Source organism: Sciurus vulgaris (assembly GCF_902686455.1).
Source record: "Sciurus vulgaris genome assembly, chromosome: 1".
NCBI lineage: Eukaryota > Metazoa > Chordata > Mammalia > Rodentia > Sciuridae > Sciurus > Sciurus vulgaris.
Genome location: NC_136461.1, coordinates 203880746 through 203899958, shown reverse-complemented (window position 1 = coordinate 203899958; position 19213 = coordinate 203880746). Strand labels below are relative to the sequence as shown.

The 19213-nt window shown below is 55.9% G+C and overlaps 1 protein-coding gene across 3 annotated transcripts in view; it reads left to right on the top strand.

The window, feature by feature from the left end:
* NDRG1 (N-myc downstream regulated 1) overlaps window positions 1-19213 on the top strand; it is a 49527-nt gene that overhangs the window by 8219 nt on the left and 22095 nt on the right. Inside the window, exons 2-3 of one of the 3 annotated variants that reach the window (XM_079134652.1) lie at window positions 3983-4063; window positions 7594-7629. In XM_079134652.1, coding sequence (XP_078990778.1) covers window positions 4001-4063; window positions 7594-7629 — 99 coding nt within the window. In that variant the 5' untranslated portion in view covers window positions 3983-4000. Of the gene's footprint in view, window positions 1-3982; window positions 4064-7593; window positions 7630-14455; window positions 15253-19213 lie in introns of those variants that run through there. The other 2 variants (XM_079134651.1, XM_079134653.1) reach the window with 2 other exon arrangements.

The window sequence follows — 19213 nt, the reverse complement described above, 5'->3', positions numbered from 1 at the left end:
GCTGAGCCAAGTGGCCTCTGTCAGCTGTAGACTGTGACCTCTGGGAGTGGTCCTAGTTGGGGAGTGGGCCTAGGGGCATCAGCCAATTGCCCCAAACCAGTGCACCCCCTGCCGGTGGAAGGAGACCAAGCACCACAAAGGACAGTTTTCTGCTGGAACTGAGTTCTTTAGAGGCCTTCTCCTGCTCTTGGTTGGTGACAAGCAGAGGACAAGCAGAGTGTGGGGAAGAATCAAGAGTGTGCATTGGGTGGCCCCACCCTGGCCACTTCTGCAGATGACTCTGTGTGACCGGGACAGTCATCAGACCCATGGGTCAGCCTCCTCTGTGAAGGGACAGCAGCAGCGATGTGGTGGGTGCGTGAGAGAATGTGTACGAAAGGGGGAGGGCGGGGGAGGGAGGGAGAGAGAGAGGGAACTGCGTTAAGTAAGAACTGTGTCTAACAGGCCTTTCCTGGATCCCCATTTCATGCCAGGAGCTGCCGCGGTCAGCCACTCCTAGTCAGGCTGATTGTGTTGCCTGGGGATGTTTGACCACGTCTGCAGTGGTCAGGACTTGGGGGTGTGTTTGGCAGGGGCCAGGGATGTGGTTGGACATCATAGGATGCTCAGGGCAGCGCCCACAAGGAAGAACTCTAGGGCCCCAGGTGTCGGTAGTGCTGAGTCCTGGGGCTGAGTCATGGGGAGAACGGCCTCTGCCCCCACCCAGGAGAGCACAGTCACTGGGGGACACACAGACATTGTGCAGTCCTGCTGAGTGAGCCCAAGGGCAGCTCCCAGGGGCGTAGGAACTGGGTCTGTGGGGACAGAGCTCTATGGGGATGGGAACTGGTCTGTTTGTTCAAGGCAGAATCCTCAGACCTGTCACTCAGTAGGTCCCCATCAATGTAAGGCTGCTTTTGTTCTCAGCCCCACGTTAGGTGCCACGGAACCCAGTGCAGGAGGGAACCGCTAAGAAGCTACAGCTTTGAGGCCCAGCCTCCTGGGCCCAGGAAGGAGGCACCAGGCCCTTTCCCGTCTGTATCCGAAGCAGCTCTTTTTTATTAAATGTTTCGATCTTCCCTATAACATTTCCTTTGAACAAAAACATTTGGAAAAAAGTTTAGAAAGTCCTTTGGTTGGGGCATCCGAGATGGGGAGGGGCTGGCTGTTGACTGGCCCTCGTCCAGGGAATGAGGGTGGGACAGCTGCTCTCTTCTGACTGGCTGCAGGCTGACCATGTGCTGGACCCCAGCAGCTGGAGTTTAAGTGGAAGAGGTGATCTGCTGGAGCCCAGGTGAACACAGCCCTGTTCCTGTGGGACAGTGACCTAAAGGGGCAAACCTGGCAGGTGTTCTACTCCCTGCCAGGGAGGTTATGTTTATGGTGCACAGGCCCACAGTGTCCACCCTGAAGCTGGATAATGCTTCTCTGCTTTATCCAGCCCCCCTGTAGATGTCAGAGTCCTTGGTTTGGCCAGGGTGTCGTTCAGAGACTGTTGACATTTGTGGTCAAATAATTCTCCATCATGAGGTTGTTGTGTGCATGGTAGGACAGGTAGCTGTATCCCTGACCTCTACCCACTAGGTTCTGGTGGCACCCCAGGCATGACAATCAGAAGACACCCAGACATTGCCACAGGTGCCCTGGGGCCAACATCAGCCCTAGCTGAGAAACACTGAGGCCGTCCATGATCGCTTAGCCTCTGCGCTTCCCTCTGACCTTGAGTGGGCTGGGGCTGTGCCGGATGAGGCCTCTCCAGCTTCAGAGAGCAGGTTTGCAAAGACTTGGTGTTGAAAAGAGTCAGCCAGCCCACTGCCCCCTGTTCTGTGAGGAGCCAGGTCGATAGAGGTAAAAGTGTTTTGCCAGGTGTGTATTTGGGAACCAGAGGCTGAAATTGGTCTCCTTTCCTTTCTGAAAGGAGGAAGAGGAAGCACAGGAGGCTGATGTCATGTTCAAATGGGATGGAAGTTTCTGGAAGCCACAGAAATCTGACTAAACTGGGCTGAAACCCTTCTATATTTGTGTTTTCAAGGCATTTTGCTCTTGTGCGTTAGTGGCAATTTAAAAGGGAGTTTAAGCGGGACGTGGTGGCACATGCCTGTAATCCCAGTGACTCAGGAGACCGAGGCAGGAGGATTGCAAGCTTGAGGTCAGCCTTGGTAATTTAGCAAGACCTTGTCTCTCAATTGAAGCAACACAAAAGGCTGGAGATGTGGTTCAGTGGTAGAGTGCCCCTGGGGTTGATCCCCACTGCATAAAAAAATAGAAGAAAAATGGGGTTTAAATAAACGCATCACTATTACGCTACCTTGCTGTGTTCAGAGAGCAAGTCGTGGTGGGCTCTGCACCTGGGATGTGCCAGGAGCTCCAGATGGAGAAGGGAACAGGGCAGGTGAGCTCCCTCTCAGCAGGGCTCACAGGGTGACGGGAGGTGGCCCCCAGGACCCACCCAGTGGCAGAGTGGAGAACTTGGCTCTCCCTTGGTTCCTCTGCTAAACAGGGTAGTTCAGAAGCCCCTGTGAACCCTGAAGTCCTTTCCCTCTCAGCATGGGAGTGATGTTGCCAGGGTCCTGAACTTCTGGAAACCTCTCTAGGCAGTGTAGGCGAGGCGTCCCACAGGCCAGGGTCTCGGGACCCTGAACGTGCTGAGTGAGCAAGGCTCACAGACCCTGGCTTTTCATGCCTCCTGCCTCCAAGCTGGCAGCTGCCCAGGAATGCTCACAAATATAAAACCGACTTTGTTTTCGGAATGTTCTGGAGCATAGACTCCAAAGGCCACATAAAGGCATTCCTGTGGGGTGGTTATCTACAGGGGAACAATCACGCTATGGCTGCAGACCAGAGCATCCAGTGGCCAGCAGGAGCTACCCACAGACTGCCACGTGCTGGCATAGGCCTGGAGCCGAGTGGCCCGCTCTCGCTGCTGGCCTCTGAGGAGCTTCCCACTGTTCCTGTGGGCCCAGGGAGCTGGCTCTGTAGAGAAGGCCTGGGCTGGAATTTCAGAGACTTGAGCTCTCTGCTCACAGGGCCTCAGAGGCCTGGGCAGTGGGCATCGTGAAGGCTTCCGTCAGGCTATTCCCACAGAGATGCAGGGTCTGCGAGCTGGGCCAGCTCAGGACCCCCTCCTGTCCTTCCATTCTCCTTCGCTAGTGCCTGTAACACTCATGCTTTCCCCCGGGTCCCTTGGGCCTGCACCCAGGTATTGGCCGTTACTTAATTTTTCCAGCCTGACTGTTGCCCACAAGAATGAGCGTCTGTCCGCCAGCTCCAGGTGAAGCTTTAGGCTGTACGCTCGGTGGACATCACGCCTGCCCGAGCCTCACTCTCCCAGGGGCCGTCAGTCAGCCTTGCAAGCCGGCCTGGAACTCTGCTCCGGGCGACCTCTGCAGCCCTCCTTTCCTGGGCCTTTCGTTCCTGCCCGAGTTACAGCCAAGGAGTTAGAGCCCCTGCCGCCTCCCTGCTTCGGCTCCCAAAGTGCTTCTGGCCTCAAAGGACCTCACTCTTCACAGTCCTACTGCGTGCTCGGGGCTGGGGTTTTCCCTGCTCCTTGCTCCCTCCTTCCTCCCGAGGCAGGTGGCCCAGAGGTGCGTGTGTGAGCGCCATGCGAGTCCCAAGGCTGCTTTCCCCCCCGCAATGCTCGCTCCCCGTGACGTTTCTTTCCTTTCCTTGTCAGTCCGGGGCTGCCTGGCTTTGGAATAATGCGGGGCTCCTTCTAAAATGGCACCGGAAGTGGGTGGGCCTGGGCTTGACATGGGGGTGTGCTTTTAGTCCTGGTCCACACACTGTATTGGAAATGGTTGTGTCTGAGAGCCCAGGTTCCTCTCCCCGGAAATGGGATGGGCGCTGGGTGCCAGGGACCTCCTGGAACTGTCATGCTTGTGCAGGGGAAGAGCTGCTGGGCAGGCGAAGCCGGCCTTTCCACCCATCCCCTCCCGGCTTGGACATACTTCCTGGGGAAAACATCTCAGCAGGAAGTGCTCACCTGGCCTTTTTCCCCTGGCAGGCAGGCCACAGCTTGGACATGTCTCGGGAACTACAGGACGTGGATCTGGCAGAGGTGAAGCCTTTGGTGGAGAAAGGAGAGGTGAGTGGAGGTGCCCCTGGCTGTCCTCGTCACACATGTACATGTGCACACGTAGGCTCACACACGCATGTGGGTATACTCCCTGGCACACACATGGATGTGGCATGTAGCTCATGGGCACGGTGTGCACACGCACACATGCATGTGTAGGTTACATGCCCTCATGTGACCACATGTGTACTCCACATATGTGCATGTACTCAGCATGCACAAATCATGTGTGTGTTGTGTATGTGAGAGAGAGAGAGAGAGAGAGAGAGAGAGAGAGAGAGAGAGAGAGAGCACTTCCTTCATTGCTTCCTTCAATGCACAGGGGTAAGAAGCCTGGTAAGAAGCCCAGCTTGCCCACGAAGTGCTGTGGCACTGTGGGCAGGGCCCCATCTGCCCTTTGCCCACACCTCTGTGCCTTCTCCTGCAGCCCATGTCTGACATGGTCGTTCTAGATCTTGCAGCGTGAAGCCCTGTGGCCCCTGGACTGCCTAGGCACATACTCGGGTCACACCGCCCAGGTTTCAATCCTGCCATGGCGTCTTGCAACTCTGGGTGCACAGAGATGCTTCACGCTCTCCACGCTGCAGATTCTCAGTGAGTTGGAGGCACTGGCTGTCACAGCGTGGAGTTGGGTGAGGAGGGAGCTCACTGGTTCTGGAGTGGGCAGAACTTTGCTGTGGAGATGGGCTGTGCTTGTCCACACTGAGGCTGGCTGTCACTTGCATTTTGACTTTGACCAGAGGCCTCCTACTGAGAACAGTCTCTCCTGCCCTGAGGCCCGGCTGGCCTGGTCTGGCCTGTGCTGATTGTTCTGAGATGGAGGAGCCTTTCCTTTGGCACAGTTGACAGTGAAGTTTGAAAGCCTGTTCCCATTTTGATTCTCAGAGACTCATAATTGCCCGTGATGAGGCCTCTTTTTTAAAAAAAATGAGAAAACCCAGGCTTAAAAGTGCAGTTACTCTAAAGCCAACTAAATGCTTTTAAAAAGAATCATTAACACGCGCTGGCCATGCGCTACGTGCCTGCCTCTGGGCGAATCCTATTTTGACCGGGGCTGATCCGGGGTTATCCTCTGTAGCAGAGGAAGCAGAGTCTCAGAGGTTAACTTGTCCTCAGTCACAACATGTACAGTTGCAAAATGTGGGTCATGGAGTCAGACCCAGGCCTCTGCCTTTGGTGACAGGCCGTGGAGTTTCTGGACACATGCTTTAACCTCCTAACCTCACGAACCTTTCATTACAAACACGTGAAACAACCATCTTCATTTCCATTTGCAGACAGAGAAACTGGCCTCGGCTGGGGAGGGCATTGCCAGACTTCATTCAGACAGTTAGTACAAGTAGAAACAGGAGCCAGACCTGAGGAGGCCATGGAACACTTACTGACTGTTCTGCTCTGTGGCTCTGCAGACATGTGAAGGGCCAGATGTGTCCACCATTGGCTCTGTGGGCCCCAGGGCTTTGTTGTCACTTCAGTCAGCACTTCCTATGCAGGGGTTCCATTTGAAGATCTGGCCAGGCACACATCAAAAATATTTTTAAGAAATGGCATCTGTACCAAACATGCACAGACTTATTATTCCCTGAACAATTGGAGCCTAACAACCATTTACATTCCATTTACATTATAATGCACTTTACAAATCATTTAGAAATGATTTAAATATACAAGAGGATGCTTGTAGGTTATATGCAAATATATGGTTTTATATCAGGGACTTGAGCATTGGCAGATGTTGGTCTCCTGGGACCATCCCCCTTGGATCTCTTGCTGTTGTAGCCAGACAGCAGCCATGTACATGTACATGTGCACATGGTCTTGCTGTGTGCCAATAAAACTTTATTTACAAAAACAGATGGAGGTCTGCACAGTAGGCATGCTCTAATCCATTTCCAGATCTGCACTCTCGGTCGGGCACAGTCTTCAGCAATCAGTCAGGCACAATCCTCCCGGGCAGTGCAGATACATCACACATCCCACGTGAACCGGGCTGTGCGTTCTGTGTCACCACGTGGGAATGGTGTGCCGCACCCTGCCACGTTCACTCACGCACATGTCTCAGAGATCCTTCCAGGGTCAGTCCACAGAGCAGCTTTCCCCTGCACAGCCTTCCTCTCCCTGCTGTATGGACATACGGGTCTTTTGCGTGTTTTGCCATTACAGACAGTGATGCAGAATTCCGGCACCCCACTGTACCTCGCACGCACATCACGGCACACGTGAGCGGGTACCGCTGGAGGAAGCGCTCTGGGGAGTGGCTGTGCTGGCTGGTCCCAGGGTACACACGCTTAGAACATTCCTTCAGGCAGCTTGCCGGCACCCTAGAACGTCTTGTTTTGAAGCAGGCATCAAAGAGCCACGGGCAGACTCTAGGTCCTGTGCTCATCCATCTCCAGTGGGCACTTACCATGTCTTTCAAGGTTTAAATGGAAAGAAATTCCTTCCAGTTCCCTACGTTGACTCTGCAAAATATTTTAAATTTGATTTGCTGGTGGGAAGTTCTTCCTGCTGTCTCTCCTCAGTCTGGACTATCATTGTGTTTTTGTTGACATTTTGAAAGCCTGAATGGCACAACACACACGTACACATTCCCTCACTCTTTCTCTGACACACACACACACACACACACACACACGGGGCATGAGTCGAAGCCTGTGCTTCTATCTGAGTTTAGTTCTCTTGGATGCTCTTAGCCATAGCCCAGGAGACAGGAAGCTGTTGGAACCCAGCAGCAGGCCATCTATTTGAGCCCCAGTTGTCCAAAGGGGGCCCATTCTGCCTCCCTGGCCTCCGGTGCCTTTGGCTCTGATGAGCCCTCCTTTCCTGGAGGCTTGTGGTGGACTGGGTGGGGCTTGGGTTTTCAGAGCGTTTGGATTTCCTCCCTGGGTCCAAAGGAAATGTCTAGACCACATTTCTAGGAAACACTGGCCCAGTGAGACCCCCGTTCCTCCTCCACGCCACACTTCCACAGCTCTGCTGGGCACAAGGAGCCTTTCCCTGTCTTCCTGGACTTTTCTTGCTCTGAAAGCTCTGGTGAAAGATGGAATTTAGGCTGAAATTCACAATTTTTAGATCAAGGGAAATGTTTAGAGGTTTCCTTTCTCCTCTTCCATTCATGAAGGACTGGACTTTAATCCAGAGGCCAGACAATGGCAGTCGTGGAAAAAATTTAAGGGGGATAACAATGAGGGCAGGTTTGAGTTTAAAAGTGTAGCACATGTGTGGAAAAAAGGGAACCGGTTAATGCCATTTACAGTCCTGTATCACTCAAGCCTGTGGTCAGCTTAGACCTTCAGATCTTTTTTCACCAAGGCCATCATCAAAAAGGAATCCAGCCAGTGTGTCTGCATTTCTGATGGTCTGCTATTCTTTGAGATGAAAAGGAAAAAAAAAAAAAATGTCTCCCTTTATAAGGGATGAGGGGGCTTTATAGAGGAGGGAGGGTGGAAAACAGATTCAGGGTACGTGTGTTCCAACATTATTTCTCTGATGAAGGAAACTAGGAAACTGACCACCTCTCATGTGTCTTGTCTCCACAGACCATCACCGGCCTCCTGCAAGAATTTGATGTTCAGGCAAGTACAGGGTGTGGCCTCCTTCCCTGTCCCCTGCTCCATCTCCTCTCCTCTCTTTCTGTCGGCTTGAAGTAGACCACCGTTCACACACTGACAGCCAGGGAAGAGGAGGAAGTGCTCCAGCCAGGTCCCCACGCTCAGCTGCTCCTCCAGGGCAGAAGCTGGCTTGAGTTCTGGCCAGAGAAGCGGGAGCCAGTCCATTCCCACAGGACCAGGACAGGCACAGGGCCCATGGGGTGAATGCAGGGGCATGGCGAGATGTCAGGGCCAGGGGACCCTCTGATGGGAGGCGTGATGTTCTTGACTCTGTTGTCTCGGGAGAAAAGGTGTCTCTGGAGAAGCGTCCACAGAGTTCCCAGAGAGGACTGGTGGGGTGCTTGGCATACCTGGCATAAAAGAGTCGCAGCCCGTGCCAGACAGAGGCACAGACAGGCTTATCTAGCCCAGCGGACGCACGTTCAAGGGAGAAGGCCTCCGTCTTCAGTGGAAGGGTGGTTTGGGGTTCCCGGCTCTCCTGGGTGAGGGTGGAGTGGGGAGGTAAGGAGTGCTCTCAGGATCTGGTGTCTGGGAGCCTCGGGCCTCAGGTGATGTGGGCTTCGTTATCTGATCAGAAGAAAGCATGGAAAGTCCCCAAACCACAAGGTACCGCATTTCTCTTCACTTAATTGATTGATTGGGGTTAATTAGCAGTGAACAGGTGAGTTTGCAGCTTTTCCAGCAATTTAGGCGTAACAGGCCTGGGAGGGAGACAGGCTTAGGAGGCGAACTTCTGATTGGATCTGTTTTGCTCGTCCTTTTCTGCGTCCTTCCTGCCCATTTCTTATTCCTCCCTCCTGCCTCACCTGGCCTTCCCTGGGGTGCTGGCTCAGGACAGAGCGAGGCTTCTTGCTCAGGGTTGGAGGAGGGCCAGAGGTGTGTGGACCTTTGCCCAGGACAGCCGGCCGGCTCTCAGCCCAGGGCAGTCAGAACCTCAGCACCTGAAGTCCTGGACTCGTTATCTCGCCCTGGTGGGCCCCATACTGAGCTGAGCCCTGGAGCCCAAGGGTACGGCAGAGGAGGAGGGGAGAGGAGCGCCCATGAGCCCACAGGCGGGCTGCAAGGTGCGCATCTCCCTCCACTCTCTCACACGGGCTCAGCCCATTCCACGCTCTGCCTTCCCTCCCTTGCTCCTCCCACCCCAGACAACTCCAGTGCTTCCTCCCGGGCCTCTGTTTCAGTAATGAGTCGCCATCCCCGTCCATCCACAGCCAGGAACCTGCACTGTCTTGGAAGGAAAGGGAATTCGGGGTGGGCATTTGGGAGCAGTGGTTAGCACAGGTCACGTGGGCCGTGAAGAGCCGTTCACTGTGCAAGGCCTTTGGTATCTGAGGGTCAGCCTGGTGCTGACCGCCTAACCTCTGGCAGTCAGGGATGGTGTGGGTCTGAGGCCTTGCCTTCTGTGTGGCCATTTGTTCTCTTCCAAGGACAACCTGTGTGGCTGTGCAGCCGCCATGCAAAATGTATGTGCTAAGCCACACTGTGCCCCAGGCCCTGGACTTCTAGAAGATGTGTGGGCCCTTTCCATGGCAGGGCACACCCCACTGATCCCTGGCCCCCTGTAAAGTAGGACTTCTTGTGTCCATTCTTAGGGCAGAGGAAGCTGAAGCTCAGAGAGTTTAGGTGACCTGGCCCACAGTCTCAGAGCTGGCTCACTTTTTCCTTAAAAATGTGCTTTTACAGTCACAGTGAGAGTGGGGGCCTAAGCCGGGGGCAGCAGCCACCTGCGTGCTGTTCAGGAGACAGGCACTTTGGTCCCGTGAGGAGCGACAGGGTGGGCTGCCCCTGGATGCTGTCCTCTTCCAGTGAGTCCTTCAGCCTGGGCCCTCCTCACTGTCAGGGCGCCCAGGAGGAGCCAGGTAACTCCCCCAGGATCCTGATAGAAGCAGCCAGTACAGAGGGCCCTCTCCCTCCTGCCGCTGACCCAGTGTGCACTGCACCATGTCTGTCCCAGCCTCCTCAGGCCCGCAGTTGGAGAATTCAGGCCAGATCTGGTTTCTCTGCATGTTGGGAATGAGGAAATGAGCCACCGGCACAGTGAGCCTGGCCTGAGGTCTCGCCCCTTGGTCAGCCGGTGCCGGAACGGGTCCAGCTGAGCCCTGCAAGCTCCATGCCCTGCAGCAAGTTTCTGGACCTCCCTGCACCCAGGTTATCCTCCCTCTGTGGAATTAACATCATCATCGTAGCTAGTGCTTCTGAGCACCTACTGTGTGCCCAGGGCGTCACAAGCTTGTCACATTTGCACTCATTTAATCTTCACAAGGAGCGTGGGCAGGGGTTCTGGTGTCATCTTTTAGAGCTGGCAGAACCTCCAGGTCATCAGGTGGTGACACGTGGAGCTACAGTGCAGAGCCCTCCTCCCCTGGCTTGTCGCCCCTCAGGGCACGCCCACAACTCAAAAGCAAGGGCCACCCTCTGCAAGAAGGCAGGGTGCAGGCCCTGGTGGGCACAAATGACCCTTAGTCTTGGAATCCTGAGGGATTCCAGGATCATCTCATCCAGCTATCAGGGTCCAGCTGGAGGAACCGAGGGATGGACAAGGGGAAGTCAGTCCTTCCTCCAGGGCTATGTGAAGGGCTTCTGGGAGCTGTGACCTCTGATCCTGCTTCTAATCTTTTCTCTTCTGCACTCACGTCCCAGGGCAATTGGAGCTGTAGAACTGCAGCAGCTGTCGCCCGAAGCCCTAGCTGTTCAGCGGGCTCTGTGGCCCGTGCAGAGCTTAGGTGGCCAGCCCCAGGGCCATCTGATCACTCAGGGCCAGGCTGGGCCCCTCCAGCCTCTGTCTAACCTAGTTCTCTGTCACTGGAACAGAGCGCGCCTCCCTGGGAAGCAGCCCCCGGGCTCTGTGGCTGGGTGTCTTCCTGGAGTTGTGATTATCCATCCTCCTGAGGGTCCAGGTGGCAACCCAGAGCTAGGAGGAGGGGCTGAGGTCAGGGGGGATTTGCACGCATCCTGCCCCAGGCGTGGCCGCCTATTAGTTCATCCTGAGCTCTCCCGGGAGAGTGGGGCATCTTTTCCTCCTGTAACCCTTCCTTCCTTTCACAAATGCCCACTTTGTGACTGGTCTCAGGTGCTGAGGATACAGTGGCGACGTGACCGGCCGCACCCTTGTATCAGGAACTGAAATTCTAGAAGAGCTCAGCATTAGTGAGTGCAGAATGTGTGCCGGGCTTAGTCCAGTGTCCCCTGTGCTGAGCTCCTCATCGCACAGATGGAGACGGTGCAGCCACTGGGCTGGGAGAGGGGGGGCTGGGCCTCAGGCCATGTGCTTCCAGATCACCTGCCTGCAGCCCCTGCCCTTTTTCCTCAAGGGCCAGAAAAACACACTAAGCACAGTTTAGCAAGGGGAGGCTCCAGCCATGGAGGCTGCTTGAAGACAAAGGTGGGATTGACCTGTAGTCAAGAGGAGAGGGCACGGTGGGCACTTAGGCCAGGGCTGGTGCTGGGCAGCAGAGCTTTTTGAGAGGTGACGTTGAATGAGACCTGAGGGTAGATGGAGCCAGTCAAGTGACAGGAGCTTAGGCGTAGCTCATCACAGGCGGAGGCAGCAAGCAGCACATGCATGGGCCCCTCTGACCTGAATTCTGGACCTTCCAAGGGCAAAGGGTTACCTTGTGAGCTGCTGATAGGCTCTAGCTCACCTTGAATCATGATATTTGAGCTGAATCGGAGCTTGAGTGACCATTAACGAAGATTATACTGGGGTAAAACTACTCATTTGAACATGGCTCGCAGACCTGGTGTTTGGCAGTATTGATGAAGGTCTACCCCAGATTTTCAGGGTGGCGATCATGAATACTGAGTCTCCACTATCAGGCGTGAGGTCAGCACAGGATTTCCTTCACCAGGTGCCATGCAGTGTCACCAGCAATGGCAGCCGGCCCTGATGGGATATTGCGCACAGGACTGGGAGCTGAGGGTGATGGAGCTGGGTTCAGGCCGACTGGATGCTCTTTCTGACCTCAGCATGCACATGGGATCCAGCAAAGCCATGGGCACCTGTCTGCCTTGGGCTGCAGTGTCCTCCGACAGCCAGACTGGCACCCAGGGCCTGCCTCGCTCTCCTGTAGGGTCTCCGGGGACACGTTCTGTCATCCCCACTTTACAGATGAGGAAACTGAGGCTTCTCCACAGCCAGCAGCAGTGAGGGGCCCCTGCTGATCCCAGCCGTCTGAGCCAGGCCTGCTCTCTGGCCCCTGAGACCTTGCTGTGGCCCCAACCCGGCCCTCAGGACTAGCTGCATTCCCCTTAGCAGTTTCTTTTGAGAAGCCTGGAGTATCGTTGGCTTACGTCCACTGCGTCCAGGACTCCAGTTGCTGCTCCGCAGTGGCACACTGCATGTACCTCTTTATCTACTTACCACGATAGGTGCCCTGCCTGGCCAGGTCCTTGGAATTGGGAATGTCACTGCTTTCTCCGCTGTGTGCGTCTCTGACAGCAGCCCAGGTCATTGTTCATCAAATAGCTGGTGCTTTGGCATTTGGGCTCACATGGTGGACTCCCTGTCCTTTCCTGATGTGGTCAAGACTTTCAGCGTTTAAAATGTTTCCGCGAGTCAAACATACCCTGTAGGCCCGAGCTCCGCAGAAGCTGCCGAGTGTGTGCCGCTAAGCTGTTGACAGCCCGTCTAGGAGACAGCTCGGCTGCCGGAGCAGAGGCGCCCTGGCCCTCTCCCTGGCTGGCATCACCTTAGGGGTCCGCTGGTCTGGGCCATGCTCTAGGGCAGATTGGTGGGTGATGTGCATGGAAGGTTCTGCCCGCTGCTCATTCTGGAGCCCTCTGCACCGGCAGGTCGGCTGCTGGCCTGAGAACACCAGGCTACAGGAAGGCTGCGGTTTGATCCGACCTGTGAAGGCTCTGGCACCAGGTTCAGGCAGTTGTGTGTGCAGATTTGATGAGGGGGAGGGTTGGAGCATTGGGGCTCTGGCTTATTTTCTTTGGCTAGAATTCCAGAACCCAGACCATCAGAACTGGCAGGGGCTTTGAGATGGTCCCACCCTAGCCCTGCTGCTCCAGATGAGGAGGCTTTGTTCGGACTCCCTCCTCTTTGTCTCCAGGCTTCCTGGACTGGGCAGGAGGGATTACTCTTCTCTGCAGAAGAGAGAGCAGTTTGAAGATGTGTGGGGAACTTAGAACGAGATTGTCCTACATCTAGGTCCAGCAGGCTCCCGAAAATGTAGCAGTCGTGGATGTCATGGTGACTGACGGGTGTCCAGCACAAACTGTACCCCAGAAGCGGTGCTGGGATCTCACCCCACCTTGTCTCAGTCCTGCAGCAGCAGCCGTATAAGGGAGCGCTCGCCTCCTGGAAGGTAGATGCCAGGAAGACCTAAGGGATTTGCCCTGTGTCATGGTGAGGAGATCGGTGAGGAGATGGATGGCAGAACCCTCAGCCCAGCCAGCCGGAGCCAGTCCATACAACGAATTTCTGGGAGGAGTTTCTGGGAGGGCGACAGAGCTGCCTCCACTGCCCATAACCCCTCGCTGGGTGGCTCCTTGTGGCCCAGGTCGTTTTCTGTTTGCTTCGCTCTTTCCAGTTCCTTCCTCCTGCATCTTGCATTACTCAGATGGTTTGGTTTCCATGGGAATCCACGTTCGTGTGCTCACGAGGGCTCTCTGGGAAATGAGCTGATGCTCCCCACAGGGCCTGGTGTTGGGGAGAGGGGCAGGGGCAGCCCAGCTGGTGGGCAGGGTCTCCCAGGTCTGGTGCTGGGTCCCGGGAGTGTGGTCCTTGTCAGGGGACTGATTCTTTCCCCTTTCCTCGGACGCACATCAGCTCAGGGGAAAACAGAAACGGTGACCTTTTGCTAATCTGTCTGTCCACACAGTAGCCTCTTGTTTGCCTCCTGAGTGAAGGAGTACAGATGCAGACAGAAGCTGGAAATCCTCAACCCACCAGTTCCCGCCATCCCCCGCCCCCCGCCCCACTTCCTGGCAAAGCCACCAGGATGCACAGCAAACCAGGGGACAGATGGCAGAAGCCCTCATCTGGGTCAACACAAAATAAGGCTTTGAGAAATAGAAATAGCCCAACTGCAGTTTCTGCCCTCTTCTGTGGGTTCCTGGATGCCTTCCTGCTGGAACGGAAGGGTGCCTGTCCACCAGGTCCCAGGTGGGACTTGGAGCTGGGTCATTGATGCCTGTCAGGCTCTGACACTGACCCACATAGACGCTGTCTCCAGGTGCTGCATAGAGGCCTCGGTGGCCTGTGGAGTGTCCAGACCCAGCAGTGCATCACCACTTGCTGGGCCTCCCTGCAGCTGTTTTCATATCTGTAAACCAAGGGAGGGTGTCTGCCTTGGAGTGTCTTGAACATGAACCCACAGGGCCTTGGACTCGGCCTACAGCCCTGGGCCTCCTGTGCCCACGCGGTTGGTCCCCCTTTCTCTTTCCCCTTATCCCAGAAAGACTTTGCTCCTGGTTCTTTTCTCCTCAGGGAGCCAAGGCCTGCAGCGCGTGATGCCTTCTGCTGTCGCAGCCTGTTGCCCTGCCAGGCTATCTTGTTAAGAGGACACTGAGGAATGAGGGCAGCCTCTGGTCCAGCCCAGCCTCCTGAGGTTTCCAGGTGTCCCCATGGGCCTGCCACAGCCGGGAGGAACTGGTCATGGCTTTGGAAGCCTGTCCTGAATATTTGCATGTGCCTTCGGCACCTGCACAGCCCTAGCGGCTGAGTTTAAGTACTGCCCTGGTAGTGCGGGGTAGTGCGGGGCCAGACCTGGCTGCAGTGTTTGCTGGCGAATGGGTGGCTGTCATCTGCCAGTGCTGTTGGGCTCCTCCCCTTCTCCCCAGCTGCTCCCCAGTCATCCTTCCTGCTTACAGCTGTGCCCACCCCTCCTCACTCTGGATACAGGAAGAGCTAGGAGGGCGGGGGAGGGGCTCGTTGTTTTATGAAGATATGGGGTACGTTCCAACACACTCTGCAGCCTCTGTGATTGGCCTGGTCTTGATGCAGGGTCTGCTTTCTTGGCCTGTCTTTCCATAGAGCACCCCCTGCTCTGGCCCCAAAACTTGATTGGCAGGGGAAGGGCCACCCGCTGATGTAGAGCCTGAGTAAGCGTCTTCCTCTTAGAGCCCAGTGTGGCAAGCGTCCGCCTGTGCCTGCTGAAAGGAGGGGGTTATGAGGGCGTGGCTGCTGGTCTCTGTGCCCTGGATGGTCCAGCCCCTTGACCTGCGCCATCAGGCTGCTCCTTGCCACGTCACAGTAGTCATCTCGGGAGTAGCTGTGCATGACACGTGACGGGGAGGGTGACGCTGTCCCAGCATGGTTTTAAGAGCAGCTCTGGGGAGCAGGCAGGCTGGTTATTGACCTCCATTTACAGTTCAGGGAAGGGATTCTCAGAGAAAACCAATCAATTGGCCACGGACACATGGTGGATGTGTCATTAGGATTAATATCACTCAACAAAGGGTGCCCTCACCAGGAAATGTTCGCTGTTCCTGCTGACCTGGAAGACCTAGTCTAGCAGGCCGTGAATGTCACCCAGCCCAGGTTCCTTCAGCTTCCGGTTCTGTCTTCCTGACTGTAGCTTCTGTGCTTTCCTTTATAACATGGCTGCTGAGTCCCTGAGTATCTCATCCATGTTCCAGGTAGGAAGTGGGTGGAAGGGCAAGAGGAAAAAAGTTCCAAGGTTGATTCTTAAAAACAAACAAACCAAACTCTCCGTGAAGCTCCAGAAAATTCTGCTGACATTTTTCTGGCTGGGACTGAACCTTCTGACCATCTTCAGATGCAAGGGAATGGGGAGAGAATGTCTCCAGGCATGATCTGTTTGGTACCCAATTGGAATTCTGCTGTATAAAAGAAGGGAGTAGCTGTTTGGGACGACAAACAGCAACGACCTGCCATCGTTCATGGAGCTCCCACGCCAGGAGTGGCAGCCCAAGAGATGAGATTTTCTAACAAAAGGGGAGGCATTTCCCCACTCACCAGCTTACAGGCTGTGTAGACTGTAGCAGCAGGTGCCATGTTTGCTGCTTGCTGGCTCATAGGTGGTGTAGATGGTGTCGGTCCTGAAGAGGCCCTCTGGGCTTGCCCGTGTTCCAGGAGGTAGCTGTTGGGCAGATATTTGTGGTCCAGTTCAGTGCTACAGAGCAGGGAACCCGGAGCTGTGGCGTGTGTGTGGCTGCGGTGGGAAGGGCCTCTCACCGCCCACACATCTGCCCACAGGACATGCGTAACTGTAGTCGGGGGCACGTGCAGCTTCAGCCAAACACAGGAGAAGGTCTTATTGCTCCGACTGTGCTGTGTGGATTTCCAGCACTTGGAGTTGCCAGGACGGTAGTCAGATAAATGCGGGGAGCCTGATCTGCCGCATCCACTGCAGTTTGCATAGCAAGCTTTCCTGGACCCTTCTTCACACCGCCTAATACAGGGATGCTAAAGAGCAGGCTTCGACGTTGGGCTGTCCAAATCCACGTGTGGCTCAGCTCCTTCTCCACATTCTATCTGCGCTACCTTGAGCAAATTACTTAACCTCTCTCAGCCTCAGTTTCCTCACCTGTGCAGAACAGATGGTCGTTTCCTGAGGGAGTCTGGGGATTCAGTGAGAGCACATGTAAGATGCTCAGGTAGGGCCTGGGGTGAGCTTCCATGGCTGAGAGGTCCTTACTGCCACCGTGGCCACCACTCTGCACCTTGAGAGAGTAGCCTTCTAAAGTCTTGCAGAGCAGGTGGATGAAAGATCAGTGTGGCCTGGCTTTTGTCCCCTGTGTCGTCCCAGCTGGGTGAGGTCCCTCGAGCAGGGAGTTGCAGTCTGCCTCCGAGCAGTACAGCCAAGGGGGGGTTCTGGTTGGGGAGGAGGGGACCTGTGTGTTCCCACCACTGTCCCAGCAGGGGCTGCCTTCCAGTGAGCCTGAGCCAGGGTCCTCCCCCATCGGCTGGAGGACATGCGGAGCTCTGGCCTTGTCTTGGTGAGAACATGGGAGAGGCGACAGGTTTCTCCCTGTGGGACCCTGGGTGATTCATCCTCACAGGGACGGGAGGACAGAGCATTCCTCTGGACTGAAGAGGACAATGGTGTGTGTTTGTGCTATTTTAATTCTCCCATTCAGTCTCAGACACGGTCTTCCTGGCTTTGGCCAGTGGGGAGAGTGGGCCAGGGCAGGCTCAGAACGGCGTGAGCGCTCGTGGGTGACCGAGGCACAGGCTCTGGGTGCCCAGCGTCACAGCGACCTCTCTTCTTCCTCCTCTTCCTTCCTGTGTGGGCTGGACGGCCTGGAACTCGGCAGGGGTGATGGGGGCCAGCAGGACACAGGACCCTGCAGAGAATACTACTGCTGCAAGCTGGTGACCTTGGGGAAGTCACCTAGGTTTCTCCACCCGTAGAACTGGTCTGGCAGGTATCCCTGTGGCTGTGTTAGGAACCCTGCCGGGGCCTTGGTGGCCCTCCCCGAGCCCACTTGTGACCAGAGGCAGCCTGCACCTGTGTGCCCCTACGTCACTTCCACTTCCTAAGCCTGGGATTTGTCCATAGCCAACGCCTCTGCCATCAGGACCTGCTCAGGCAGAAGGTCGGGGCGGGCCAAGGCAGTGGCCATGGCGATGACCTTCGTGCTCCTTGGTGAAGGCCAGCCGGGTGGGCTACACAGCCGCTCGCTGGTCCTGGGTGTGTCCGGAAGGGCTTGCTGAGTCTGTGGCAGCCAGGGAGAGCGGTAGAGAGTGGATCCAGAGTGGACCAGTGCTCTCGTGGAGGATGCGCTTTCCCAGGGCTAATGTGGACAGTACTGAGGGGTCTCAGATTCTGCCAGTGGACACTGAGCCTCTGCATGCAGACAGCTGTGCCGGGGCCTAAGCACGGAACAAGGCCCAGCTGGCCTTTCCTCCTCTGACTGATGTGTAGACTGCTCCGGTTAAAATTCATAATTTATAAGATCACCAAAGAAATGAGCTGAAGTCTGCTCCCATCCCCGCCCCGGGAGGTGCCATTGGCAGTGTACAGTGGGCTCGGTGTCCCCGCTCTGCCACTGTATTTCAGTTCTGCGTTGCCTGTGCCAGGGAGCCCTTCCCGCAGTGGCTATGTTCCTACTGCGTGGGGTGGTCTCCACCTCCAGGAGCCCGGTGGAGGCCACTCTCTCCCATCTTGGAGGTGAGGACCTCAGGGCTCAGAGGGATGGGCAGCGTAGAAGGCAGACATGGAGCCCGATGTCTGCAGGCACAGGGGACTGCCTGGCTTGGCCTATTTTTAGGAGCCATGTGGGTCAGCCGGGAGACAATAAAGAATGTGGCCCCATAATGAGCCATTGTTCCCATGGTGGCTTCAGGGCCGGGCAGATGATCTGTGGCCCCACTGGGCTGGGCCATTGCTGCAGAGGCTATGGATTTTTCCAGTGTTTGTTATGGGCAGGAAGGAGGTACTGGGCCCTGATGGAAAGAGGAAGGTGACAGGGGTCGGGGTGAGCTCTGAGATCTAGGACACTTATTTTGGGGTGACAAGGTAGATGACTCAGGAGGACCCTGTTCTGGTGGGCCTGGGCCCACCAGGGAGCTGGCCTTCCTGTCCCGTGCCCGTGCCGGCTCGCGCCATCTCCTGGCCAACACTCCTGCGTCCCCGGGAGCTTCAGCTTCCCCAGTCCACCAGGGCTCGGTGGGAGCCCCAGACTGGCTTGCTTCACTCCGGCGACCTGAGTGCTGGGACCCTGCGTCCCTCTGCCTGGGATGGTGACAGGAGTTTCACGTTTGTGTTAAAATAATACCGAGCTTTCATCCTGAGGTGGGGCCTGTGGTCAGTTCCTCAGTTGGGGCGCCATTGGTTTTATGGGATTCCGGAGCCTATCTGGCTCTTCCTGTAGCCCCCTGGTAGGTGACATCCTCTTTCTTCTTCAGCTCCTGTAACCCTGAGACCCTCCACCACCTCCTACAGCTTTGTCTTGTTAGTTCTCATCTACCTTAAAGACTAAAGAGCCTGGTGTTTAACAGGTACCTAATAAATGTTTGCTGGCTGCAGTTGAATCAGCTTGTCTTACAGCACGGGCAGCAGAGGTGTGATCTGCCTGTGTAGACAGTGGGGATGGCTGGGTCCCAGTGCCTCACAGGAGATCATGTGCGAATCAGGGAGCCTCCCCTGACCCCTGCACAGCACAACCTGCTGTATGCTGTGGGTCTCCAGCATCCCCAGGAGGTAGACAGGTACCCAACTGCCTTCCATGTTACCAATGGGGGGCCACTTGCCCAAGCTGAGAGGGCACCTACGTGGGTGCCCACCCCACCCTTTCTGTCTCACACGAGGCTGTGAACTCTGAGCTTCCTCTCTGTAACCAGGCAATGACTGATGCAGGTCACCTGGGCTGGCTCTAGTACAAGGTCAGTGTGGGGCACTGGGGGATCCTGCTTGAGCGTGCAGTCGGGCAGTTGCCTTGCTGGGAGAAGAGCCACCTGATGCTGTGACGTTGGGGGAGAGGAGGAGGAAGAGGGTCATGGTATCATTTAGGACTCTCCGTCAACCCCCAATGACTTACGTGGGGCTGGAAGCTGTTGCCCACGGGGCCGTTCCAGGTGGTGGCTGCCGTTGCTGAGAGCTCTTTTCCGTCTCTGGGCTGTCTGGATGTTCCT